At 45.9% G+C, this 27,428-nt stretch overlaps 1 protein-coding gene across 1 annotated transcript in view; it reads left to right on the forward strand.

Annotated features, from left to right (window-relative positions):
- The window catches only part of CDS1 (CDP-diacylglycerol synthase 1), a gene marked incomplete at both ends in the record, with an annotated part of 35,947 nt that extends 9,735 nt beyond the window's left edge, over nucleotides 1-26,212 (forward strand). The window contains 12 exons of the mRNA XM_084266813.1: nucleotides 1,778-1,905; nucleotides 6,230-6,326; nucleotides 11,393-11,490; nucleotides 13,382-13,521; nucleotides 15,644-15,702; nucleotides 18,053-18,135; nucleotides 19,511-19,598; nucleotides 20,604-20,672; nucleotides 21,431-21,583; nucleotides 22,410-22,529; nucleotides 25,211-25,314; nucleotides 26,083-26,212. Coding sequence (XP_084122939.1) covers nucleotides 1,778-1,905; nucleotides 6,230-6,326; nucleotides 11,393-11,490; nucleotides 13,382-13,521; nucleotides 15,644-15,702; nucleotides 18,053-18,135; nucleotides 19,511-19,598; nucleotides 20,604-20,672; nucleotides 21,431-21,583; nucleotides 22,410-22,529; nucleotides 25,211-25,314; nucleotides 26,083-26,212 — 1,269 coding nt within the window. The remainder of the gene's footprint in view (nucleotides 1-1,777; nucleotides 1,906-6,229; nucleotides 6,327-11,392; nucleotides 11,491-13,381; nucleotides 13,522-15,643; nucleotides 15,703-18,052; nucleotides 18,136-19,510; nucleotides 19,599-20,603; nucleotides 20,673-21,430; nucleotides 21,584-22,409; nucleotides 22,530-25,210; nucleotides 25,315-26,082) is intronic.
- Nucleotides 26,213-27,428: the final 1,216 nt, after the last annotated feature.

The following is a 27,428-nucleotide window of genomic DNA, read 5'->3' on the forward strand; positions in this document are numbered from 1 at the left end:
ACAGTCTACCCTGACTGTTGGTGATAATTTGTACTTTGTCATTCAAAATGTGTAATGACTGTTTTGTGGTTGGGTTGGACACACAGTCTGTCTAGCTGATGTCTTCCTGAGTGACTAAGTCCTGAGGAAACAACAATAAATGATTCTGAGTAATACTCTGTCTATAGGACATGTGGTCACTTCTCAGATTTTTTTGGATCATTCTTTTCAAGTTGGAGGGTTCAGGTCATAGAATCATAGAATGTGTGACATTGGAAGGGATGTTTAGAGGTCATCCAGTCCAGCCCCACTGCAGTGAGCAGGGACATCTTCACTAGAGCAGGTTGCTCAGAGCCCCATCAAGCCTGACCTTGAATGTCTCCAGGGATGGGGCCTCCACCACCTCTCTGGGCAACCTGGGCCAGTGTCTCACCACCCTCAGAGTGAAGAACTTTTTCCTAATATCCAACCTACATCTCCCCTTCTCCAGTTTAAACCCATCATGCCTCATCCTATTGCTCCATGCCCTTGGGAATAGTTCTTCCCCAGCTTCTTACAGGCACCTTTCAGAGACTGGAAGGTGCTATAAGGTGCCCCTGGAGCCTTCTCTTGATGCAGCCCAGGATGCAGTTGGCCTTCTGGGCTGCACTGATGGCTCATCCATAAGTTCCCCCAACTCTTTTTCCTGAGGGCTGCTTTCCAGCACATCATCTCCTAACTGTATGGATAATGGGGGGTCGCAGTGTATGTATGAGACTGGGCCAGCGACCTCTTTTCAGTGCACAAAGGGAACATTTGTTTGTTCATTCATTCCATGGACCTTTTTTTTTCCTTAATGTGACATTAAACCAGCAGAAGACCCTTCTCTTTATTCCATAACAGGTTAGTTTGAGATGTAGGTGAGGGAATGCATTAGAGGGTTAGGGATTTCTATTGAACTCCTGTGTTCTGTGTAGTGTTTCTGGACGTGTTTATCCTTCTGCTTATGTATGTGGGTTGAAAAAGTGCCTGGAGTGTGGAGTTTCTTGAGCACAGCAGGTAGTGTCACAACATCTCAGCACTGGCCTTCTCGTGCACTTTTACTGGGATACACTTGTCTCCTGTAATGTCCACAGTTTCATGGCTACACAATCGTGTTTTTTAGAATCACAGAATCCCAAGGTTGGAAAAGCCCTTTAAAGATCATCAAGTCCAACCGTCCCTGTCCTGTGCTAAACCATATCCCTGAGCACCTCATCTCCCCATCTGTTAAACACACCCAGGGGTGGGGACTCAGCCCCCTCCCTGGGCAGCCTGTGCCACAGCCCCACAACTCTGCCAGGGAAGAACTTTTCCCTCCCATCTGAGCTGACCCTGCCCTGGGGCAGCTTGAGGCCATTCCCCCTCGTCCCATCTCCTGTCCCCTGGCTGAAGAGACCATCGCCCACCTCTCTGCACCGTCCTGGCAGGGCAGTGGAGGTGGGGAGAAGGTCTCCCCTCAGCCTCCTCTTCTCCAGGCTGAACACCCCCAGCTCCCTCAGCTGCTCCTCAGAGGATTTGCCCTCCAGCCCCTTCCCCAGCCTGGCTGCCCTTCTCTGGACATGCTCCAGGACCTCCATGTCCTTCTTATGGTGAGGAGCCCAGAACTGGACCCAGCACTTGAGGTGCAGCATCACCAATGCCGAGGACAGGGGCAGAAGATAATGTCTGTATATATAATTGGTTCCTGAAGCAATTTTTATGACTCTAAATACTGTTTCCTGACATAATAATTATTAATCTTGCATGCTTTTTTATCCCCCTTCTTTTCCTTTCACAGGAAGTGGATTTGGATGAAAGACTTTGCGAGTTGGATCTTAGAAGCGATTCAGATCTTCCTGATATACCTCCACCAACAGATAGCACTCCAGAAATCCTCAAAAGGGCTTTGTCAGGCTTGTCTGCCAGGTATGGTAAAGCAAAGAGCTCTCCAATTTGAGAGCATCTGGCTGAAATTCTTAAGGGTCGCGTTGGAGTTTTGTTTCTTACTGATTGAACCACATTTTTATGGGATATTATTGATTTATTCATGCTTTGATACTCCCTTCAGTGTAATCTTTTTGTTGCATATACCTGAAGGTTGCCCACTTCACACATTTCTAAGTAAACCTCTGCAGTGGTTGGCTACAGTTCATGTAAATATTTGCCATTGCTCAGTCCCAGCATTGCAATAAAATGGGTTGAAGAACAGTCATTGGGTTTGATAGCCAGAATAACTATTTCTGGGTGTTACACTAAACTGGTTTATTACATCCAAGAGTAAGGGGAGGTAGTAGTTGTGTATAAATGAAAAGGGAAGAAGTGTAAGTTCTCTGGGTGAGCTTTGCTAGGTTTTTGTGACGGCATTTCCACCTCTGAATGTTTTTTCTTTATAGTTAAATATAACATAGCTTTTCTTTTCATACCCTTTAAAGCAATATGTTGGTGTTTTTTCCTGATGTGTCTCTTCAAAAGTAGGTTTCTGCCTCTAGCCCCAGTTCTCAGGAGCTCAAGGGCTCGCAAATGCAGAGGGGTTGTATGTGTGTAGGTAGATCATTGTGGGGACCTGCCTATTCACAAAATCAGAGAACTTTAGGAGTTAGAAGGGACCTCAATAGATCATTTAGTCCAACCCCCCTGCCAGAGCAGGATTACACGGACTAAATCACACAGGAACACATACAGGTGGGTTTGAATGTCTCCAGAGAAGGAAACTCTCCAACCTCTCTGGGCAGCCTGTCCCAGGGCTCCCTCACCCACACAGGGAGAAAATTCCTCCTTATGTTCCCATGGAACCTCCTCTGCTCCAGCTGCACCCGCTGCCCCTTGTCCTGTCGCTGCCACCCCTGAGCAGAGCCTGGCTCCAGCCTCCTGACTCTCACCCTTTGCATATTGATAGACAGTGATGGGGTCACCCCTCAGTCTCCTCTTCTCCAGGCTAAAGAGGCCCAGCTCCCTCAGCCTCTCCTCATAAGGAAGGGGTTCCACTCCCTCTATCACCTTGGTGTCCCTGTGCTGGGCCCTTTCAAGGAGTTCTATGTCCTTCTGGAACTGAGGGGCCCAGAACTGGACACAATATTCCAGGTGGGGTCTCAGCAAGGCAGAGCAGAGGGGGAGAGGGACCTCTCTTGACCTACTAAGCACAGCCCTTCTCATACACCCCAGGATGCCAGTGGCCTTTTTGGGTATGAGGGCTCATTGCTGGCTCATGGTCATCCTGCTGTCCCCCAGGACCCCCAGGTCCGTCTCACCTACGCTGCTCTCCAACAGTCCAGTCCCCAACCTATACTGGTACCTGGGGTGGTTCTTCCCCAGATGCCAGACCCTCCACTTGCCCTTGTTAAATCTCATTAAACTTCTCCTCGCCCAACTCTCCAGCCTGTCTGAGTCCTGCTGAATGGCAGCACAGCCCTCTGGGGTGGCAGCCACCCCTCCCAGTTTGGTGATGTCAGCAAACATGCTGACTGTGCACTCTATTCCCTTATCAGGCCATCAGTGAATATATTGAATAGCACAGGTCCCAGTGCCGACCCCTGAGGGACTCCACTAGATACAGGTCCCCAACCAGACTCTGTCCCACTGATCAAAACTCGCTGGCTTCTTCCCTTCAACCAGCTCTCAACCCACCTCACTACTTGACCTTCCAGACCACACTTCCTCAGTGTAGTCATGAGGATGGTGTGGGAGATGGTGTCAGATACTTTACTGAGGTCAAGGTAGACCACATCTACTGCCCTACCATCATCTGTCCACCTGGTTATATCTTCATTCATGGATGCCAACAAATAAAGTTCCTGGTATAATCTTTTATGCCGTCCTTTTACACCACTTGATCAGTCAAACCCTTTTGGAGGTGGAAATTTGCATTACAGTTTTTTTTTACTAACTCACTGAGTGACCATTTAGGTGTGGGAATGATCCCATACAGAAAACCCCACCTAGGAAAACGCAGGTGTGCATCATATATACACATTATACTCATAATAACCAAGTAATGTGCAGTGTGTATTTTAGATGCAGCTTAGGTCTTGCAAGAGTGAGGAGAGGGACCTGCAAACCAGGCTGCCATTAAAACCTTCCAAGTGTTTGTGAAAAGCCCAGTCTCCAGTAGGTATCTCCAACAGCAGTGTGAAACTAGAGTCTGTTGACTTGCTCCTTTTCTAATCTGTTGTCTGTTTCTGTTGTGATGTCTGGGGGCCATAAATGAATGTGTTGTGCTCAGGCTGCCAGAAGCATGTTTCTGAACTGTGCCAGCTGTGAGCAGAATGGGATGTCATAGAATCCCAGACTGGTCTGGGTTGGAAGGGACCCCAAGGATCACAGAGCTCCAACCCCCTGTCCCAGGCAGGGCACCAACCTCCAGGCCTGGAGCTACACAAGGTTGCCCAGGGCCCCATCCAACCTGGCCTTGAACATCCCAAGGGATGGGGCACCCACCACCTCTCTGAGCAGCCTGTTCCAGCCCCTCACCACTCTCTCTGGAAAGAACTTCCCCCTAAGATCTCCTCTAACCCTTCCCTCCTTGAGTTCTGCTGCCATAGCACTGCAAGACCATCTAGTTCCTATCACTTTCAGAGTTCTTTTCCAGTGTTAAATGTTGTGCAAGCCTTCAGTCTCTGAATCATACTTGTTCTGAAGGGCACTTGCACAGTGATACCTCAAACCCTGAGAGGCACAGGCAGAACCTTTCCTGCTTCATGTGCTTGAAATTCTTTATTGGAACGATTGCACAAAGGTGCTTTGAGTGCAAAAGTAAATTCTTGGTGCTTTATGAGTGGTAGATTCCAAATTACCTGCCAGTTTAGTAACTGGCAGCCCTCCCCTCCTCCCCATGAGCCAGTTGCAATGCACCTCTCAGAAATACTGTTCCTCTTTGGAGGAAACAGCATCTCTAACTTTCCAGTGGAGAGTTAGGATGCAACAGACTGGTCAGGTTGCTTCCTAAATTCTGGAGCTTGTGGTCTACCTGCTGAAACTCTCTTTCCAGTGTTGTGCTTGTTAACACCCTGAAGATGCTGTGTGGTTGGAAGGGAAGTTGAATAGTTCTATGGGAGTCTTGCTCACTATAGATATGCCACTAGGAGCAAGTTCCTACAGTATAGTGCATGTCATCATGGTTGGACATCAGTTGGACCCGATGGTCTCTTGAGGTCCCTTCCAACCCCTATGATTCTATGATCATAGAATCACAGACTGGTCTGGGTTGGAAGAAACCCCAAAGAGCTACAAATGTCTACAAAGGCCAAAGAATACAGCTAATTGAAGCCATCACCCCTCATTGTCACATGTTTTCCTGTCCTGGTGTTCACAAGAGCACAGGACTTTATTCAGTAATAACCTTCCTGCCTGGCAATATATCTCCTCTGCCACTACAGCAAGTTGGTGGTCACCTGTGTGGGTGGGTTTTGTGTGTCTTTAACTTCTCAAGGAATCATCCACATTTTACCTGGCAGCCTTTCATCTAAACCTCTACATGACTGGAACCCCATCAATCTTGCTGGTTACGTGATGCTTTTTTTGAGGGACCTGATGTATTTTCACAGAAGCTTCAACGTGGGGTTGATCCATTTAATGATGTTTGGGGGGGGGGAGCGGTGGGGAAGAAGGAAGATGGTGAACTTCAATTCCTTGTACTGTGCATCCTGTTTAGTTGGATAGTTGGTTGATTCCACGTTTCTTGGTAGGTGCTTTATTAAGCACCAAAGTTTCTGGAGCTCCCACTGTTTCTAACACACTTTAATTACTAATTAGTAAGGGATGTTAGAGGGCTGGAGCAGCCTTCCCTATGGAGAGAGGCTGAGGGAGCTGGGCTGGTTCAGCCTGGAGAAGAGAAGGCTGTGGGGGGACCTCATTGCAGCCTTCCCGTCCCTGAAGGGAGCAGAGAGAGGAGGGGAATCAACTTTTTAGAAGAGTAGACAATGGCAGGACAAGGGGGAATGTATTAAAGCTAAAGGAAGGAAGGTTTAAATTGGATATCAGTGGGAAGTTTTTTTGCAGAGTGGTGAGGGGCTGGAAGGGGCTGCCCAGAGAGGTTGTGGGTGCCCCGTCCCTGGGGGTGTTCGAGGCCAGGTTGGATGGGGCCCTGGGCAGCCTTGTGTAGCTCCAGGCCTGGAGGTTGGTGTCCCTGCCTTTGTCAGGAGGTTGGAGCTCTGTGATCCTTGGGGTCTCTTCCAACCCAGACCAGTCTGGGATTCTATGAAGTAACCTTTATTTTAGTTTATAACTGCTTACTTTTTATTCTTTTGTTTAATAGATGGAAAAATTGGTGGATTCGTGGAATTCTCACTCTAGCTATGATTTCTGTGTTTTTTCTGGTCATATACATGGGATCCTTCATGCTGATGCTTCTGGTAAGTCTGTTTAGTTAGATTCCTGCATGCAAATGTGCCTTGATCTCTTTGTTTGTTGTGCCTAAGATGGCTGGAAGCAAAATGCATGGACAGTTCAGAGAAATTTGTCTCTTATTTTCTGTATAAATGCTTTTGAAAAACTCAGGACAGAGTCACAAGTGGGCCTTGTGGGATTAAGGACTTCTTACCTATGGTAATTTGCTTTAAAGTGGGAATGAAAGTAACTCAAATAAGTTGAATAATTGTTGCCTTGACGTTTACTGAACTACCATCATCTGTTTCCTTGTCCAGTTCCCATCACCTACTGTCATGTTCTTTGAGGTTTATTTTATTAACTAAAATTAAAAAGAAAAAGAAAAGACTCAGAGTTTCATTTCTGAGGCTGAGGAAGGCAGGCAGCTCTGGCCTGTTGTCCATGACTAGCACTGAAAGGCTTTTCTCAGGCATGTTCCATTAATTCCTATGGAGAGAGGCTGAGGGAGCTGGGCTGGTTCAGCCTGGAGAAGAGAAGGCTGTGGAGGGACCTCATTGCAGCCTTCCCGTCCCTGAAGGGAGCAGAGAAACAAGAGGGGAATCAGCTTGTTCAAGGGCAGAGACTGGCAGGACAAGGGGGATGGAGTGAAGCTGAAGGAGGGAAGGGTTAGAGGAGATCTTAGGGGGAAGTTCTTTGCAGAGAGAGTGGTGAGGGGCTAGAAGGGGCTGCCCAGAGAGGGGGTGGGTGCCCCATCCCTGGGGGTGTTCAAGGCCAGGTTGGATGGGGCCCTGGGCAGCCTTGTGTAGCTCCAGGCCTGGAGGTTGGTGTCCCTGCCTGTGGCAGGGGGTTGGAGCTCTGTGACCCTTGGGGTCCCTTCCAACCCAGGCCAGTCTGGGATTCTAAGATTTCCCTATTTCTCTATGGGGGGCTGCCATGTGCTGTGGGTTTGTCTGTAGAATAGAGCTACATCCCCTTTTCTCAAGGTACAGAGATAAAGTGCTTTTTTTAGGTCACAAAAATGAATTAATTCATAATAATACTATTAATACACTCTGCACACCCAGTCAGAGTTTACTGCTGCTTCTATCTTTTTTTATTGCTGCTATGATAGACTATGGGTTTCACTGTCTTCCCAGTCACGGCAAGTAGCAGGCAGGGTTGTGGCTTCTAAAATCCTGAATTTGGTACCTCTGGGTGACTGCTTTGATTTCTTTAGGTTTATTTAACTGTCAAAATGTGCTTTTAGTTTTTTTCATGGCCTCCTGTGAAACACCTTTTTGGAGTTTATTTATAGAATCACTGCAGAAAACATTTACAATCATCAAATCCAACATTAACCTAACTACCAAATCCAAGTGCTAGACCATGTCCCCAAGTGCCACATCTACACACCTTTTAAATACTTCCAGGGATGGTGACTCCACCACTTCCCTGGGCAGCCTTTTCCAGTGCCTGACAACCCATTTGGTGAAATAATTTTTCCTAATGTCCAATCTAAACCTCCCCGGCACAACTTGAGGCCATCTCTTCTCATCCTATTGCTCATTAATTGGGAAAAGAGAAGGACACCAACCTCACTATAACCTCCTTCCAGGTAGCTGCAGAGGGAGATAAGGTCTGCCCTGAGTCATCTCCTCTTCAGACTAAACAACCCCAGTTCCCTCAGTGGCTTCTCATCAAACTTGTGCTCTGGACCCTTCTCTGGATGCGCTCCAGGGCCTCGGTCTCTGTCCTGTATTGAGGGGCCCAAAACTGAATCCAGCACTCGAGATGCAGCCTCACCAGTGCCCAGCACAGGGGGATGATCACTGCCCTGGTCCTGCTGGCCACACTGTTGCTGATACAAGCCAGGATGCCATTGGCCTTCTTGGCCACCTGGGCACACTGTTTGGCTCTCGTTCAGCAGCTGTTGACCAAGTTCTTTTCCACCTGGCAGCTCTCCAGTCACTCATCCCCAGTCCTCTAGCCCTGTGTGGGGTTGCTGTGACCCAAGGGCAGGACCCAGCACTGAGCCCTGTTGAACCTCATACAGTTGGGCCTTGGCCCATCGATCCAGCCTGTCCAGATCCCTCTGTAGGACCTTCCTGCCCTCAAGCAGATCAACACTCCCACCCAACTTGGTGTCATCTGCAAACTCACTGAGGGTGCATTTGACCCCCCTCATCCACAGCAGTGGTAAAGGTATTAAAGAGAACTGGGCCCAGTAGCCAGCCCTGGGGACACCACTTGTGACTGACCACCAGCTGGATGTAACTCCATTCATCACAGCTTCTTGGGCCTGACCAGCCAGGTTTTTACCCATTGAAGGGTACTCCTGTCTAAGCTGTGAGCAGCGGGTTTCTCCAGGAGAATGCTGTGGGAAGTGCTGGCAAAGGTTTTACTACAGTCCAGGTACACAACAGCAACAGCCTTTCCCTCATCCACTAAGTGGGTCACCTTGTCACAGAAGGAGATCAGGTTAGTCAAGTAGGACCTGCCTTTCATAAACCTGTGCTGACTGGGTCTGACCATCGTGTTGTTCTGCACGTGCCACATGATGGCACTCAAGATGATCTGCTCCATAACCTTCCCTGGCACTGAGGTCAGACTGTAGTTCCCCAGATCCTCATTCTGACCCTTCTTGTAGATGGGTGTCACACTTGTTGGCTTCCAGGCGACTGGGAGCTCCCTGGTTAGCCTGGGCTGCTGGTAAAGGATGGGAAGTAGCTTGGTGAGCATGTCCCTCAGCACCCTTGGGTGGATCTAATCCAGCTCCATACAGCTTAGTGTATTTAAGTGGTGTAGCAGGTTCCTCACCATTTTCCTGTGGATGATGTGGGCTTCATTCTGTTCCCTGTCTTTGATCTGAGGGATGGGTACCCCAAGAACAAGTGGTCTTACTGTTAATGACTGAGACAAGGAAGGTATTAAGTATCTCAGCTTTTGCCTCAACCATTGTTGCTATGTTTCCCTTTGCATCTAATAAGGATGGAGATTCTCCTTAGCCCTCCTTTTGTTCATGATGTATTTATAGAAACATTAACTATTGGCTTTTATGGCAGTAGCCAGATTAAGTTCTAATTGAGCTTTGGACCTTCTAATTTTCTTCCTGCAAAACCTCACAACATCCTTGGAGTCCTCCTGAGTTTCCTGTTCCTTCTTCCAAAGGTCAGAAACTCCTTTTCCCCCTTCCTGGTGTTTTCTTGAGAGACTGGAATGCTGTTTCACCAGTGTTATTGTCTGCATCACAGCCTCCACATCTGAATTGTTCTGGCTTATATTTCCTGTTTTCATGTAGAAGACACAACAAACTAGTAATTCATTGTTTCAGTGGTGGAGGATTTTCTTTCTTGTGTGTGAAGGAACAACAAAAAGCCCCTTTAAAGTGTGGGGCATTGTAGAGATATCTTACTCTTTTTTGCAGTCCTTCCTTTATTGGTCTGTTAGACCTGAAAGTGTTGTGAACAAACAGAAAGGAGCTACTCAATTTGTAGTGTGATTCAGTGTGTAGATGATGTGCTTTGGGATTGTCATGGGCAAAGGTATCAAGAGATGAACCGAAAAAATAATCTGACTTAATCATTCTTCCTCTCTGCCCTGGTCAGGCCCCACCTGGAGTGTTGTGTCCAGTGCTGGGCTCCCCAAGACAAAAAAGCCAGGGATCTCCTGGAGAGAGTCCAGCGGAGGCTGCGAAGGGGATGAAGGGCCTGGAGCATCTCCCCTGCCAGGAAAGGCTGAGGGACCTGGGGCTGTTCAGCCTGGAGAGAAGCAGCCTGAGAGGGGATCTGATCAATGGGGATCAATAGCTGAAGGGTGGGACACAGGGGGACATGGGCAGCCTCTTCTCAGTGTCTGTGGGGACAGGACAAGGGGCCATGGCCTCAAAGTGGAGCCCAGAAGTTCCACTCCAATGTGGGGAAGAACTTCTTCCCGGTGAGGGTGAGGGAGCCCTGGGACAGGCTGCCCAGGGGGTGTGGAGTCTCCTTCTCTGGAGAGATTCCAGCCCCGTCTGGACGCCGACCTGTGTGACCTGTCCTAGGGACCCTGCTTTGGCAGGGGCTTGGACCCCATGGGCTCTGGAGGTTCCTTCCAACCCCTACAAGTCTGTGATTATTATAGGATTGATAGAGTTGGGATAGAGGTCTTCCCATGCTGTACCAGAAAGCAAAAACTCCTGTCTTCTAACATAACAAACTCTTCATACAGTTGACATTTGAGACTCTGTAAAAAGAAAAACAGAGGGAAAAAACCTTTCATTATCTCATTTCACTGGCATCGAGTAGCTTACACTAAGCAAGTGCTAAACCAAGGCAAGATTTATTCATGAGTGCAGATGGTAAGAGAACACCGTGAGGCCTGGCGTGCTGCCACGCGCAGTCAGTGCGGTTAGGTTCTTACTCCTCCCTCCTCCCGGGATTACCGGTGGCCTGTGTTTGGCAATACTTGATATCTGGGCAGGGCAATCTGCTTGGAGACTCTGGATTAGGCCAAACCCTCAGAGTGCTTTGGAGCCCAATGTCTGACAGGGCCTACTACCAGACTTGTACGGGCAAGCGCTGGAGTAGTGAGATCAGCAAAACAAAATGAAGCCTGTGGAGGGTGTGACGTTCGGCCCTGGGTTAGACAAGCTTTGCTTCTAATTATCAATGCTAATTGCCATTAATGAGACGCTTGCAAGTGGAAGACCTGGGTGTCCAGGTTGTATCACACGGCTAGTTGTTTTCCATCAGGCCTAGAAAATAGTTCTCAAATTAAATTTGGAGATAAAAGCCAACAGAAACAGAAGAGCTGTCTTTGCAGGGAGGACTTTTGACCTCCCTCTTCCAAACTGTTTTAATGAAGAAAAGTCTGGAGCTCTCCCTTGTTTCACAAACATATTTTTGCAGCTAGACCAGTGTGGGTTTTTTCTCAGCATGCCTGGTGGTTTTGAGTTTTTATGGGGCATCTTAAATGCAGCTTTAGTTTTCCTTGGCCTGGCTTCAAAGCTGTCTGTTTTCTGTGTGGAATTTGAGTTCAGAATAATCTCTTCCCTCTGTGCAGGTTGCAGAGCTACTTGCTGCCATTAGGAAACAACTGTAGCATAATTATGTTGGTTTTATTTCTCTTCTTTTAGGTTTTAAGCATCCAAGTGAAGTGTTACCACGAAATCATTACTATAGGTTACAGAGTCTACCACTCATATGATTTACCGTGGTTTAGGTCCCTCAGCTGGTGAGTAGCAAGCAACAGCAACAATAAGTTGTGATGTGTTACTTAAATCTTCATGTCCTTCCTATCTTGTGGTGGAGCGATAGCGTTGTGTGTCACGTATGGACATAAAACTTGGTGTCTGTCGCTAATACAGGAGATTCTGTAGCTGTCTTCCACCTGTCAACATGGACAAGTCAGTTGGCTTTTTACTGCTGCTGTTTTTTTCTCTTGCTGTGTGTATATTTACACACTCCATATGCATGCATGAATGCTTTAAGCTAGAATTGACCACATTTAAACTGTCTACAATGTGCATAGCCAAATAATAACTTGCTATGCATTACCTGAAGTTGATTGATTGAAGATGGATTTATTTTTTTGGCTGTTAACCTTACCAAAGAAAGAATAAGTACCATAAAGGCTCCTCTTCACACACACAGAGTGAATGAAAATAACACCATACATGCTTGAAATCTTTTCCAGTTGTGCATTTAATCACAGGACTGCAGTAATACAGTGTTGGGGGATCTACTGAAGGCCAAAGGATGAGATTAATTTTTCTGGCAAATCCTGGATACTTGTGAAAATGTCCAGATTATATAGGGCTGGATAGAACTGGGGAAACCAAGTCATCATCCGAGTTCTGGGAGGAAAAACAAAAGGTTTTGATCAGAGTCAGTGTTATGGGAAGGTGTTGGGCACATATAGCCCCCAAGGCGCTTAAGAACATAATTGTTCCCTTTATTAGGATACAAGTGTAAGGTCCTGCATCTGCATTGTGGTGATCCTCATCATCAGTACAGGCTGGGAGATGATGTGCTAGAGAGCAGCCCTGCAAAGAAGGGCTTGGGGGTGCTGGTGGATGAGAAGCTCCACGTGAGCTGACAGTGAGTGCTCACAGCCCAGAAGGCCAATTGTATCCTGTGCCGCATCAAAAGGACTGTGGCCAGCAGGTCAGGGAGGGGATTCTTCCCATCTACTCTGCTCTTGTGAGACCCCACCTGGAGTGTTGTGTCCAGTTCTGGAGTCCCCAAAACAAGAAGGATATGGAACTGTCGGAACAGGTACAGAGGAGGACCATGAAGATGATCAGAGGGCTGGAGCACCTCTCCTATGAAGCCAGGCTGACAGAGTTGGGATTGTTCAGCCTGGAGAAGAGAAGGCTCCAGAGAGATCTCATAGCAGACTTGTAGTCCCTGAAGGGGCCTACAAGGAAGCTGGGGAGGCACTTCTTAGAAGGACCTAGAGGGACAGGATGAGGGGGAATAGTTTTAAATTGGAAGGGGGTAGATTCAGATTGGATATTAGGAAGAAATTCTTCACTCTGAGGGTGGTGAGGCCCTGGCACAGGGTGCCCAGAGAGGTGGTCGCTGCCCCCTCCCTGGAGGTGTTCAAGGCCGGGTTGGATGGGGCCTTGAGCAGCCTGGGCTGGTGAGAGGTGTCCCTGCCCATAGTGGGGGGATTGGAACTTGATGATCTTCCAGCCCAAACCATTCTGTGATTCTATGGTACAGGAAAAAAACAGGCAGAATCACTTGTGTCAATACAGATGACAGCAGCTACTTGTACTTCCATACTTAGAATACCTGAAAAGGACTTGCATAGGTATGGAGTAATCAATAAAGGATGAAAGGCATTTCCAAACTGTATCCTGAAAAATGTCTTTACTTTTCTAGAGCAGTTGCTTTAGAAGTGAACAACAAAAATTGGTTTGTCAGAGGAGACACAGACCCAGAAGTATAAGACTGGTTTTATACTTGAATTTTATTTTGATGACATCTCTTTTCTACCCTCTGGTTTCCTTTTGTGTGGTGTGTTTTTGTGGCTTTTTGTTTGTTTTTTAAGACTGATGCTTTAGTTTGTGTTATCTTTTTATCTTGTTAAAGTAACTACCAGCTGTTGTATGTCACAGGTACTTTTTACTGTGTGTGAACTACTTCTTTTACGGAGAGACGGTAGCCGATTACTTCGCTACGTTTGTCCAGAGAAGAGAACAGCTTCAGTTCCTAATTCGTTACCACAGGTTTATATCTTTTGCTCTTTATTTAGCAGGTAAGCATATGGAAATGCAAAAACCAAAGAATTTTGGGCTGTGTTTTGTTTCTCTGCTTATTTATTTTGGAAAAAAGAAACCCATATTTTAATTATGTATAATGTACTATGAAATTATTTTATATAATATATAATATAAACAATTGCCTTTTCAATTTCTTTTCCCTCTTGATATTTGAGGAAATTGGTTTTCTCTGACAAGTTGAATATAAACTTTATATACACTGAGGAGAAGAAAGCAGCCTAAGCAGGAGATGATCCTGAGAAAGTTGAGCTAACAGGGCTCAAGAGAAGTTGGCATCAGTTCATGTTATCACCAAAGAATGGAGACTCAGTACATGAGTGCTCTTTTGGCAGGCTGTGTGTAGTTGGGGTACTGGATTGATGCTCTATTGTGCAAGTGTTCTGCTAGTTCTACAGCAATAAGACTTACCAATATATTTTAAAATGATTATTCAAAGATGCCTGGGGCTTAATTTTGTCTGCAAGGTACTCATGGATAGATATTTTTTTTCCTCCTTATGCAAAGAAAGACTTTTAAGAAGCCTCTTCTCTAGGAAGAAGAGATGTAAGCTGACAACCTTATGGGGTATTGCTCTGTGAACGTGCAAATATAGTCTGTAGTGTTTTCAGCAGTGCAGTTAGTATTACTTGAGCCTAAAATTATATCAGTTGAAGGCTCAGATTGGCTTAAGAGACATGAGGCAGATAAATTAGAATACTCTAAAAATATCTATTAAGGAACCTAATCTTCATGATGAACTGTCAGTCTGACAACTGTTTTTTTGTGGTGTGTTTTGGTTTGGGTGCTGTTGGGCTTTTTTTGTAAGAAACAGACAAAAATTCTACTCGCTGCCTAGATTATGAGCTTGAAACCAGCTTTGCAAGACTTGACCCTTTTCAGCTGGCTTTGGCTTGAGGGAACTGAACAAATGCCTGGTGATCGCTGAAGGGTGGTGAGAGGAGACATGAGGCAAACCAGTCACGTGCCAAAGCTGGAGGCAGAGCCCCTTGGTGGCTGTCGCAATGGGATGATGGGGTTACTGAGGGGCGGTCCCCGGAGTTCTGGGTCTTTTGAGGGCCTCTGACCCTTGCTGACATAGGAAGTTGCCCCAGGGGAGAAGTGGTGCTCTCAGAACATGCAGTTGAGTTCTCCATTGCCTGCACTTCACAGAATCACAGAATTGTAGGGGTTGGAAGGGCCCTCCAGAGCCCATGGGGTCCAACCCCCTGCCAAAGGTGGGTCCCTAGGACAGGTCACACAGGTTGGTGTCCAAACGGGGCTGGAATCTCTGCAGAGAAGGAGACTCCACACCCCCTGGGCAGCCTGTCCCAGGGCTCCCTCACCCTCACCGGGAAGAAGTTCTTCCCCACATTGGGGTGAACTTCCTGAGCTCCAACTTGAGGCCATGGCCCCTTGTCCTGTCCCCACAGACCCTGAGAAGAGGCTGCCCATGTCCCCCTGTGTCCCACCCTTCAGCTATTGATAACCATTGATCAGATCCCCTCTCAGGCTGCTTTCCTCTAGCCCCAGCTCACTCAGCCTTTCCTTGTAGTGGAAATGCTCCATTTCTTTAATCATCTTCGCAGCCTCCGCTGGAGTCTCTCCAGGAGATCCCTGGCTTTTTTGTCCCAGGGAGCCCAGCACTGGACACAGTACTCCAGGTGGGGCCTGACCAGGGCAGAGTAGAGGAGGAGGATTCCCTCCTTTGGCCTGCTGGCAACTCTTCTGTTGATGCACCCTCATGCTTGTATCACGTGCAGCCATATACCTGTCTGGGGAGAAAGGACAAGCCGTTCTTTTCCTTTCAAGTATTCCTGTTAATCATCCAAGCCCAGCCTGCCAACCTGCTTTTTGAGCTGTTTTTAACAGTGATGTTCTCCTCCTCTAAAAACTGGTGTTTGTGATGGGACCTTGTAAGTAATGAAATGGCTGCTCTTTAACTAAATCTTGTGCTCTAATGAATCCAATTCTATATGTACACTTAATTGGGTACACACGAACGCTTCTAGCAGCGGAAGGATTAAACGCTGCTTCAAGGGAAGAGAGAGTTACTGGTGTATCATGGTTTGGTATCATTAAATGTCAGCTGGTATCAACTACCCTTGCTTTGCTTTACAGGCTTCTGCATGTTTGTGTTGAGCTTGGTGAAGAAACATTACCGCCTGCAGTTCTACATGGTGTGTATTACCCGCTTCGCCGCGGTCGCTCACCTTACGAACGTCGCTACAACCAGTCATGTCCCAACAGTCGTTAAGTAGCTTGGAAGGGGGGTGTGGAACCTAGACCAACAGTAGTATGAAGTCAAGTGGGGTTGGGCTGATCGGTATCTGTTTACCTTCCAGTTTATTATTATGGGATGTGGCCTCTCGGTCAGTATAAGCCTTGTGCGTGTCCAGTTTCCTCCTGGAGAACGGGTGTGCATCTCCCTCACACAGTTTGGCACGGCGCGGGAAGTGGTTCTTGTGACTCATGTGTTGGAGTAGCAGCCCCACTGAAGTACTGTGAAGGGAACTTGATCTTAACCCCTACATGGTTGAGGTTTTTTTTCTGTGAGACTTAACAGCAGTTCTGGTCTTCTGCTCTGCTGTGCCTCAGTAGATCATGAATCATGGAATCACAGGCTGTGTTAGGTGGGAAGGGACATTTAGAGGCCATCTAGTCCAACCCCCTGCAGTGAGCAGAGACATCCTCACTAGAGCAGGTTGCTCAGAGCCCCATCAAGCCTGACCTTGAATGTTTCCAATGATGGGCCTCCACCACCTTTCTGGGCAACCTGGGGCAGTGTCTCGCCATCCTCAGAGTGAAGAACATCTATTAAAAGAAACCAGTGTTCTCATCTCTTGGATTTGTCCACTTAATAAACAGAATAGTAGCTAATCAAAAGCATGAACCTTTTCCTTCTATAGAAGACTTATCTTATAGGTCAAAACCTGATTTTGGAACATCACAGGTTAAAAAAAAAAATCCCTAAAAATGCCCCACCTGAAACCAAACCAAAACAAAAAAACCCAACCCCATTGACACCCCCCAGTTCTATATAGGAGTGATTTGAAGCACCAGTAAAACTGTAACACAGTACAGGTACTGTCCTGTAAAGAACTTGAGCAGTCAGGGTGTTGTTCAACCTTAAAGCTTTCCTAGAGCTCTGAGGATGCAGTTAGCTTTAGGTAGCACTTTGCCATTGAATCCCTAATTCTAGACTAGGACTTAGCTGAGCTCTGTATGGACATGTAAAGATAAATATTTTACTCAAAAAAAAAAAAAAATTACGCTGTTTTTGGGAGAACTTGCCTGACAGGGAGATGCAGCTTTTCTATGAGGGGTGGACTTTATTTCCTAATCCAAAGATAAAAACCCCAAAGTCCTCAGCTTTGGATTGATGCAGTGTAAATATATTAAGTTCCCGTGATATTTTTCCTTTTTCTCCTTCTGGAAAGAAGGCAGAAAAAAAATCATAGAATCACAGAATCATAGGGGTTGGAAGGGACCTCAGGAGAGATCATTGTGTCCAACATGCCTGCCAAAGCAGGGTCCTTAGGAAGAAAAGTCATGTGACTGAAACATGAAGGTGTGACGACCTGAGAATCGCTGTAAAACAGAGAGAGGCCACATACCTGCTGTGTCCTGCCAGGCAGGGAGAGGAACCCTTTGGGTTTAGGTGGTATTCCAATACCACTGAATTTTCCCTGGGGAGGTGCTTTAACCAGTGGGTAATATTTTCTGAACACTTTGATCAGTTCTTGCAACCTCTCCTTTTTCAGCCACCTTGCGTTGTATTAACTGGAAAGTAGATGCTGGCTGCCACAGGGAAACACATGGGATAAGAGAATTAAAGAAGTTAATTATGTAAATTAAAGGAATGTTAAATTGCCCAGACATTTAGAGTGATTAAATTTGGTGTTTCTTGGAAAAAACTACCAGTTCTTGATTTTAAAGTTTTTAAGAAGTAGAAGCTATTGGAGAATTTTTACTCTTTGGAAACCAATTTATCAGACAGAATAAACACTGGAAATGACTGTTCTGAATGACCTCATGCTTAAAAATTAACACTTTGGTGTTGCTAACCCTGAGAATTTCCATGTTTCTTAAGAGGACTGGTATTCTGTTAGGAGAGAGAACCCCCATCTGTGTAACACGACTCTTTCATGAGTAGCTCATTGCCATTCTACTGTTACGGTTCTAACACGTCTGTTGTGTGTGTATATACAGAATATCACATGGCTTTACGTTTCTCTGCTGCTTTCATGCTGAAGTTGTGTGTCTTAGTCAATCAGATGTTAAACTGCATGTTAAAAACCCAAAAATTCAGGGTGGAGGTAAGTGATGGGGAAACCTGTTGAAGTTTCAGGACTTGCTTCAGAAAGCCAGCTAACTTGTGATATACTGTACACGCACATCTTGCATTATCACTAGAACTGGTCTTTCCTGTCAGCTCCTAAGTAGCTCCTCTAGCTGAACACACCAGTATTTATCAAGGTGTATGGATTGGTGTTTTCACTAACTGTTGTGTTGTTGCATTGTTAACAGTTCGCATGGACTCATGTCACTTTGCTGATCACTGTAACTCAATCTCATCTTGTCATCCAAAATCTCTTTGAAGGCATGATCTGGTAAGGGGACAGTAAGAAACTGATTTGTAACTCTTATTGCATTGAAAGGTTGGTTCTGTTACATGGAGCTGGTTAGGAAATATTTGTGGGAACAGTAGGAGCAGCATGAATTAAGGGAGCATCAGGGTCAGAGGAATTGGGAGTGATGAGGTAAAGGATGCTGGAGAGGAGGCAGGAACCTCTTTAAGTAGATTGGCAGCCACAAGTGTGATCATTTTTGAACAACCACTTAATTTACTTGCAAGGAACAGGATTACTTGTATGCTTGGTGGAATAGTTTCCACAGCATTTTGCTGAATGGATGGATATCCAGCAACTCTTTCAATTACTTGGGAGCTTCAGGTTGCTCACAGCTACTGAATTTGGACCATTTAATTTGAAATCCCCAGTCTGGCCACCTTTTTCCCATTCAGATAAATTCAGATTCCTTCAAGTATTTTAAGAGTTCAAATCTTGGCCATCTTTGGGTCACCCTAATGCCCTGTTGCCAATTGATGCAGTTAAACTTGATTACTTAAAAGTGCTCCTCAAAGAAAGGGTGTGTTTCCCAACCCCCCACTTCTTTAGGGACAGAGTAGGTTGTAAGTTGAGAAAGAAGGAAGAAGCACATGGAGGATGATTTGTGTTCACCCAAGGATGTAATACTGCACGTTCTCCATTTTTTTCCCCTGGTACATGTACAGCTGGGGACATTATTTCAGAAAAGATGTGCTCATAATTAAGAAGAAAACCAAAACCCTTTGGCAAAGTTTGTATAAGCAAATTATTTTCAGAGTGATCATGTTCCTGTGCTAAAAACTGAATCTAGGTGCCTTCCTAGCCTACTGTTTTGTGTTTGGCACATCTGACTTATTAATACATCCCTGCTTTGAAAAGGGAAAAAACAAAGAGGTTGAAAGGATTGAGTGACAACTTTAGGTGCTGGCTGCATGCAAAGCACACTTAGAAAGCTAACACAGGCTGCCCAAACTGACAAGAAGGGGGGGGAAATTTAGGTATCATTAAACTTTCCAAGGAATTTGTTTGCTTTGATGTTACCAATTAACATTAACACGTTTATATCTGTTGATTTCTTCTTAACTGTGGTACCAGTCTTCAAGGCTGAGAGGAAAAAGCCTGTTCACATTTTTAACTTGAACTAACACAGACCTGTGATTGGTCTTGATTGTCTGAAGACTAAAACCACTGTAGCTAAACATGCTGCTCACAGGACAACTAAGTGAATGTGTCATGAAATCCTCAGTTCCTTCTAAATACTACAGAAAAAAAATCCCAGAAAAAATTTCCCAGACAGCTGCTCTTTCAATTGATGGCCTGTGTTTAGGTTCAGGCAGCTTTTCTTTTTCTCCATGAAACTTTTACTATCTTTCTCTAGGTTTTTGGTTCCAATTTCAAGTGTTATCTGCAATGATATTACTGCTTACATCTTTGGATTCTTCTTTGGCAGAACTCCATTAATTAAGGTAGGTACTTAGAGGTGCTTCTGTGCTAACAATTTATAGCAGTTTGGGTGCTTGTTCAAAAAACATATTAATGGGAAAAAAATGCTTTCCTCTGTAGTGCATGAGACACATCTTTGCTAAAAATACAAATGGATTGCCCCACTTCTGAAGAGTAATATCAATGTAATACTGACCTTACAGTGTGATACCAGTCCGAGCCTATTGCATCATCACTTATAATCACTTCCTTTTTGGATGTCATGTGCAGGTTTAACTGCTTGCTAACTGTACAGAAACTGTAATTGGAAATAAGCCACTAGTTCATACCTGTGTATTCCTCATCTGGTCTTGTTGACACAGCACTGAGAAGGGCTCAGGCTTCTGGTGGATTATGCAGGACCCCACAGCAAGCCATGAATTATTAGCTTTGTGATGTTGTCGTGTTAACTTTTGGGTATTTAGTTGGTTCTGATATTAAACTGCTCCTAAATGGAAAATTTGATGGAGTTTTATGGAGGAAATAGCTTGCTACACTGGTCTCTAGACCTGCAGTTGTACGCTCGGTGTGTTTGCCAGTCTGTGTGTAGGAAGCTAGCATTGCTCCTAAGGAGCATCCTTGTGCAACACCCAGACTTCTGTTGCTGTCTAAACGTGCCCTTGCTAGTAGATGTCTCCAACAGAGCCACAAGTTTCCAAGCCTTCTGCTTAAAGGAGCTCAGCTGCTTCATTGGGGTCAGCTATGGCTGGAGGTAGCTCCAGCCCACAGCCACAGATGGGAAGGAAGGAAGTACTCCTTCCCTTGAGCTGCCCAGTAGCACCCACAAAACTGTGGCACTTTCCCTCCTTGCCTGGGACATGTCCTAGCATGCTCCTCTCTTTAACCTCTTCAGTAACATTCAGTATTTCACACATGCTTTTGAAAGAACCAACTAGGAGCTTAACTTTCACCAACAAGGTCCAGAAATAGAGTCAAAAAGCCTTCAGTGATGCAACCAATGAGGCTAATGCTATCTCTTTTGTGCCTAGCTGTCTCCCAAGAAGACCTGGGAAGGGTTCATTGGAGGCTTCTTTTCCACAGTTATATTTGGATTTATCGTGAGTAGCCACAGGACTTCCCTTGTATGGGTTCAATCTTCAACTTCCCATTTTTACTTGATGTAAAACTGCTGACAAATTGGGTCATCTCAAGCTGCTGAAAGCCTAGGAGTTGGGGAAGGTGTTGGCTAGAGACTGTTATCAGTTTGTAACTAGCTGGAAAGGTGAGGCAAGGCTTCCACCTTGCCCAAATAGGTCATATTGACCTTGTTTTTTGCCATTACTGTTACTGTATCTGGAATTATCTAGTAATTGCATCCCTGTTTTGAAATTTAAGTTTATCAATAACATTATTTATGCTTTGTAAAGTAGTACTTTTACATTGCCTACTTTATAAGGACATTTCTCCTGAGAAGTAGTTGCACTGATGATGTGGATAGAAGATAACAACAGGACACCATGAACTGCTCTGCTAAGTAATGTACTGTCAAGAACTTCCAACTGTCAAGCTTGGTAGAAGTGATACTGCAAAGAAATGATGAGTGGCTAACATTGTGGGGTTTTATAGTGCAGAAATGTCCAGTTGATATGAATCTGAGAGATATGAAAAAGGAAAACGAGTTGGGAAGTCATCAGTGAGTGCATTGAATGTCCACGTTTGTCTGCCTTGCTGAGGCATTCTCCAACTTTAAACAGGCTGATTTTACTCCATTCTGGTGTCTCTGTTGTTTCCTCAGCTTGCAGTGACAAAGCCATCCATGGCAGTATGGTTTTTGACTGTAACAACCTAGTTCAGCAGTCCTCCTTTTGCCTTTCAGTTTTCCTATTTTTTGGCTCAACATCAGTACTTTGTCTGCCCCGTGGAGTATAACAGCGAAACCAACAGATTTGTGACAGAGTGTGAACCTTCAGAGCTCTTTCAGATGAAGAAGTACTCTGTGCCACCCTTGCTTCAGGCTGTGTTGGGATGGGTAAGGAAAAACCCCAAGGCTTTGGTTAAAATTGATACCATGCTTCCCAGCTTGAATGATTTTGTCAGCCTTTCTAGACAGGGATAAGAGTGCTGGTAGGGCTTGGGGGGGTAAGAACTGAATCCATACCAGGTTTCCTGGGAGGAATAGAGAGAAACTCTCTGAGCATCCAGGGACTGGGTTAGGAAAGCTAAAGCCCTGGTAGAATAAAATCTGGCCAGGGATGTTGAGGCCAACATGAAAAGCTTCTGTAGCTGTGTCAGTGATAAATGGAAGACCAGGGAAAGTGTGGGCCCCCTCCAGAATGAAATGGGAGACCTGGTTATCTAGGATATGGAGAAGGCTGAGGTACTCAATGCATTTTTTGCCTCAGTGTTCATCATCAACTGCTCTGGGGTGGAGAGGCCCTGGCACAGGGTACCCAGAGAAGCTGGGGCTGCCCCTGGATCCCTGGCAGGGCTCAAGGCCAGGTTGGATGGGGCCCTGGGCACCCTGGGCTGGTGGAGGGTGTCGCTACCCATGGCAGGGGGTTGGAATTAGATGGGCTTTGAGGTCCCTTCCATCCCAAACCAGTCTGGGGTTGTATGTTTTGTTGAAATGAACTACTCTAGTGACCCCAGATCCTCCATCCTGCTCACATGGCCAGACCTTTCAGCAGCTCTCTGCAGCATCCCTGCTCTTCCTTTGCTTACATTATTACTTTGTGTCAGTAAAACCAGAGCATTGTGGAAATCTGCTCTCCAACAGCCCCATTTAAGAACAATTAAGCTTAAAAATGCCTCCAATGGATCATATTGAAATGTAGTGCTAATTATTTTCCTTGTAGGAAACGGTGAATATGTACCCATTTCAGATGCACAGCATTGCCCTGTCAACATTTGCCTCCTTAATTGGGCCATTTGGAGGCTTCTTTGCCAGTGGATTTAAGAGAGCTTTCAAAATCAAGGTACGTAGTGACTCCTGTGAGCTGGCTTTGGTTTGCTTTTCTCTTTGGATTAGAGGAATTGGTGGGTTGGGTGTGTTTATATTTTAATTGCTTCTGTTACTTAGTGTTTCTGCTAAGGTGTGATGATGTTTGAACTGTTCCTTAGCATCAGCACTTAAGTTTTATCCCATATATGCCTGTGTTATTCTTAAAACTTTGCATCATCTCCATGTGGCTTCACTGTTGGAGATCTAAGAACAATTTGGTTTCCTGTTTTTGTTGACAATTACTCTTCCAACTCACATTGCAGAAGTGGTGTAGACAAGATGTGAGATCCCAATCTGGCCACCTTCCCATTCAGATAAATTCAGATTACTTCAAATAATTTAAGAATTCAAATCTTGGCCATTGTTGGGTCATCTTAATGCCCCGTTGCCAACGATACATTAAATTCTGTTAATGAGGTTAAATTTGATGACTTAAAAGTGCTCCTCAAAGTGTGTGAGATGAAAGGCACTCTGTAGATGGCTGAGGAGCACCGACAGCAGTTCATAAAATCATAGACTATCCTGAGCTGGGAGGGACCCATAAGGATCATCAAGTCCAACTCCTGGCTCCATGCAGGGCCAGCCAAGTCAGAGCATGGGACTGAGAGCATCATCCAGGTGCTGCTTAAACTCAGTCAAGCTCTGTGCTGTGACCACTTCCCTGGGCAGCCTGTGCCAGTGCCTGACCCCGCTCTCAGGGAAGAACCTCTTTCTAATACAGAGCCTAAATCTCCCCTGTCACAGCTTCATGCTGTTCCCTTGGGTTCTACTGCTGGTCATCAAAGAGAGATGAGCATCAGGAAGCCATAGACCACAATGAGGTCTCCCCTCAGCCTCCTTTTCTCCAGGCTGAACAAACCAAGGCACTTCAGCCTCTCCTTCAGACCTCCCCTCCAGACCCTTTGCCATCCTTGTTGCCCTCCTCTGGACACTCTCCAATATTTTTGTGTCCTTCTTGTCTTGTGACACCCAAAACTGCAAAACTCAAGGTGAGGCCTCACCAGCACCATATAGAGCAGGGCAATCCCCTGCCCTGCTGGTGCTGGCAGTGCCGTGCTTGATGCACCCCGGCTGACCCTTCCAGGCTGTCGCTGGCTGTGTCTTCCCTGGAGTATTTGTCATACACAGGTGCTGACGTGCCAGGTTCACCAGAGCATGAGATGTTTGGCTGCCTTTGCCAATACAGTGCCCCCTGCTTTGACAAGAGTGTGTATTGGCAAACGATGTGACGTGCTAACCTCTGTTTGTTGCAAGGTGTGCGCTGTCGCTTGTGGGCAGTGTTGTCCCTGGCTGGTATTAAGTGGCAAGCAGGAGTATGGGAAGAGGGCAGCCCCAAATTTTCTCCCGACCTTCTTTATGTCTTGGTAGGACTGCTGTAATTCTTATCCTGTTGCTTGTTGTTGTTCTTTGTTGGTGTTCCCCACCCCTGTGTCCACCAGTTTTGGCATGTGCTTTGCACAGAAACATCAAACCTCTCTGTCTGTGCTGAACCCCCACACGTGTGCTTGTACTTACCCCTCTTTTCCTCCGCCGGTCCCAGCAGCTTGTCCAGCACTTGCCTACTGACAGCCTCACCTGCTGTCATACCTGTATGGCCAGGGAGGAGAAGACCTTTTGTGTGAAGTAGGACTTTTTGGGAGGAAAAAATGTCCTTCTGAAACCCAGCACTTACCTGTAAAGTAGAACATAAAAAAAGTAATTTTTAAAAAATGTAATTGCTTTTTCTAAATATAAGGTGGTGGCAGAAGGGCTGTTGGGAACAAGGATGCAGGGGAATTGTTGCTGAAGGCAGTGTGTTGGTTGGGTTAGAGACTCCATGCCTGCCCTGTGCTGGAGTGGCACTGGCACAGGACTGGTTTAACTTGCTGGCAGTCACCCCACATAACTAAGGTCAGGGTTTTCACCCAGCATCACGTGTGGGTGACAGAAGAGATAATTGCAGGTAGTTTGACTCATACAGTTAGGTTTGACTGTTCTGCAGACAAGGTAACACAAAGGTAGCACATCAAGCTTTGTTTGCATCAGAAATAGGTTTGGGTTTTTTTTTTTTTAAAGAGAGAACTTCTTCACTACAGTGTTTTTTGATCCTGTTAAATGTGTTTGTATTATCTACACACATCATGGTTTTTTAACAGTGGGTACCAAGAACCCAGTGAAAAAACCCAGTGGGTGAATGGGCAGCGTGACTAAAGCCAGTGTTAGTGCAAAGAGTCCTCAGGCTGCTGCTTCTCTTGCAGCAAACGTGTATTGCATGGTGACAAGAGCCTCAGAAGCAGCTGTGAGTAGAGTAGTAGTATTAAAGAGGAGAGTTGGATTCTGGAGAGGCAAGAAGTGTCAGCTGTTAGCTTAGGAGGCTTGCGACAGGCCGGTGCGTAGGCACCCGTCGTACTCGGTGCCGGCAAAACCTGCGCCCGACCCACTGCTGCCCGTGTGGTGTTGCGGACGAGTTGCTTCGTCTCTTCCTTTTCTTCTTTACCCTTTGCAGTTACTCACTCCTTTACTAAAGGAGGCTCTTTGTTAACCTTCACCTCGGTGCAGTGAAATCGTGGCTTAGTTGCAGCCTTAATGTGCTGCTGCCATCCTTACCGTGTTCCGTCGGCATTGCTGACCAGGGTGTCACTTTGTTTCCCTCCCTGCACCCTTCACACCCGAAAGGATTTTGCAGACACCATCCCTGGGCACGGAGGGATAATGGATCGCTTCGACTGCCAGTACCTGATGGCCACTTTTGTCCACGTGTACATCACCAGTTTCATAAGGTATGGGCTTCCTACCTTACGAGCTACTTTGGCTCACACAGGTGCTGTGGGTTGCCAAATCACATTTATCCAGTGACTCCAACCAAATACAGAATCACAGAATCCCAGACTGGTCTGGGTTGGGAGGGACCCCAAGGAGCACAGAGCTCCAACCCCCTGCCACAGGCAGGGCCGCCAACCTCCAGGCCTGGAGCTACATAGGGGTTGCCCAGGGCCCCAGCCAACCTGGCCAAATGGCTAAATAATTCTAAGATTCCTAATCAGCAACAGATTCTTTGCCTCATTCAGTCCATCTTAGAAGCAGACTGTAAACAAGTGACTAGTTAAAAATGAGGCTGTTATTTTGAAAAGCTTGTGTTAATTTGGGGTTTTCTTTACTGACTTGGCCAACTTTCCATGTAGTTTGGTAGCACACAGCTTATCTGGCAACAGATACTAAGCTAAAATGGATCTGTTGATGAAACCTGTTGATTGCAGTGATTAAGGATGAATCAGCCAATATTTGTCATAAACCTTTTTAATATCCCTGTTTGATGGCAGAGACAAGAAGTGCTCTTTAGAGCCTGTTCAGGTTGAGCAAGGGAGTAGCCTTTGCAAGGAGTGCTCATCCATGCATCCTGAGGAGATGACCTGGGAGAAATCCCTACCTTGGGGTCCCCAGAAAAAGGGAAGGTGTTGTATGTACAGCAAGCAGACAATGCAAAGCTGTTGAGAAGCTTCGTTAGAGCTGCTGCTCACAATTTTATTTCTTTTTTTCTCCATTGACAGGGGTCCAAATCCCAGCAAATTACTGAAACAGCTGTTGATACTTCAGCCTGAGCAACAACTCAGTGTGTATAGAACCTTGAAGTCCCACCTCGTGGAAAAAGGGGTCCTGCAGCCATCTCTGAGAGGGTAGTGGGTCAAACCAGAGGACTTAAAAGAAACCTCCACAGCCTGTGGAAAAAGCATTGCAGATGTGCACATAGATGATAGCTTAAAGGAAGAGGCAGCCTGTGGTCTGGAAGAGGGGAATGTTTCCTGAAATGAATGTGAATGCTGTGACTTCCTATTAGGACACTGAAGATCTTACTCCTGAACTACTGAACCCTGCTTTCAAAGGAGCAGTACACCTGCTGTATGTTTTTAGTTCCTGAAGTGGATGGCAGCAGGTCTTCCTTCAGCACCCAGCCTGGCAGAATTTATCTTTATAAACAAAAATTTAAAGCCCATTGTTAGGTTTTTAATGAGTTATTTAATACTGTCTCTCTTGGTGATACAATGTTCTGGTGGTTGCTGAAGGGTGAACAGAAGAGAGAGACGGTGGCTTTTCTGTAGCCCAGTGCTGGAAATACTTGTCAGCCCAGTCAGAGAGGGACTTACAGGTAGTCTGATACAGCAGGATATATCTCCTAAACCACTCTGAAGGTTAAACTCAGCTCTGTTTTCAATTCAGCAGCTTTCTAGCTAGACTATTTCATACTTGCTGGGCCCTTTGGGCTGTGGAGCTGCTGTTTGCTTTGTTGAGGTTACGGATTAGAATTAAGCATCTACATCCAAGAGTAGAGATTACCTGAGAAAATGGGATTCTGCAACCCAGTAAATGGATTAGGGAGAATCTGGAGTTGTAAACCCTTGGTTTCCATGGCCTGGCCGGTGTCTGAAGACTGTAATTCAAAGCCTTATTCCTTGTGCCTCTTAACTACTGTGTTCAATTGGGGGTATTTCCTTCTTTTTAAAAGCACTTTGAGGTCCTGAGTTAGAGAGGTTGAAGTGCTGTTTTATGAACATGTTACTCAGTGAAGGCTCAGTAACTTTTATCTCATGGGTGTGCACAGTGCAAGACAGGATGCCTGGTCCTTCTGCTCCGTGGTGTGGTGTTTATTGAGGTCCTCAAGCAAGCCCAGGTCACCACAGAGGGGTTTGGATGGAGAGGTTTCTCCTGAAAGCACCTATTCCGTAGGTTTAACAGGGCGTGTGGGGCAAGCCGATGCTCTGTAACTGTCAATCCCAGCTGGTTTCTAACTATTTTCATGCCTTTGATGCAAATTAAAAAATAGAAACTTTTATTTTGAGGTTACAGAAGGGACTCCTGTACAAACAGAAAGCACAAACACTGGTTTTTGTTTCCATAG

Source organism: Gallinula chloropus, assembly GCF_964237585.1.
Source record: "Gallinula chloropus genome assembly, chromosome: 7".
In the NCBI taxonomy this organism is placed as follows: Eukaryota; Metazoa; Chordata; class Aves; order Gruiformes; family Rallidae; genus Gallinula; species Gallinula chloropus.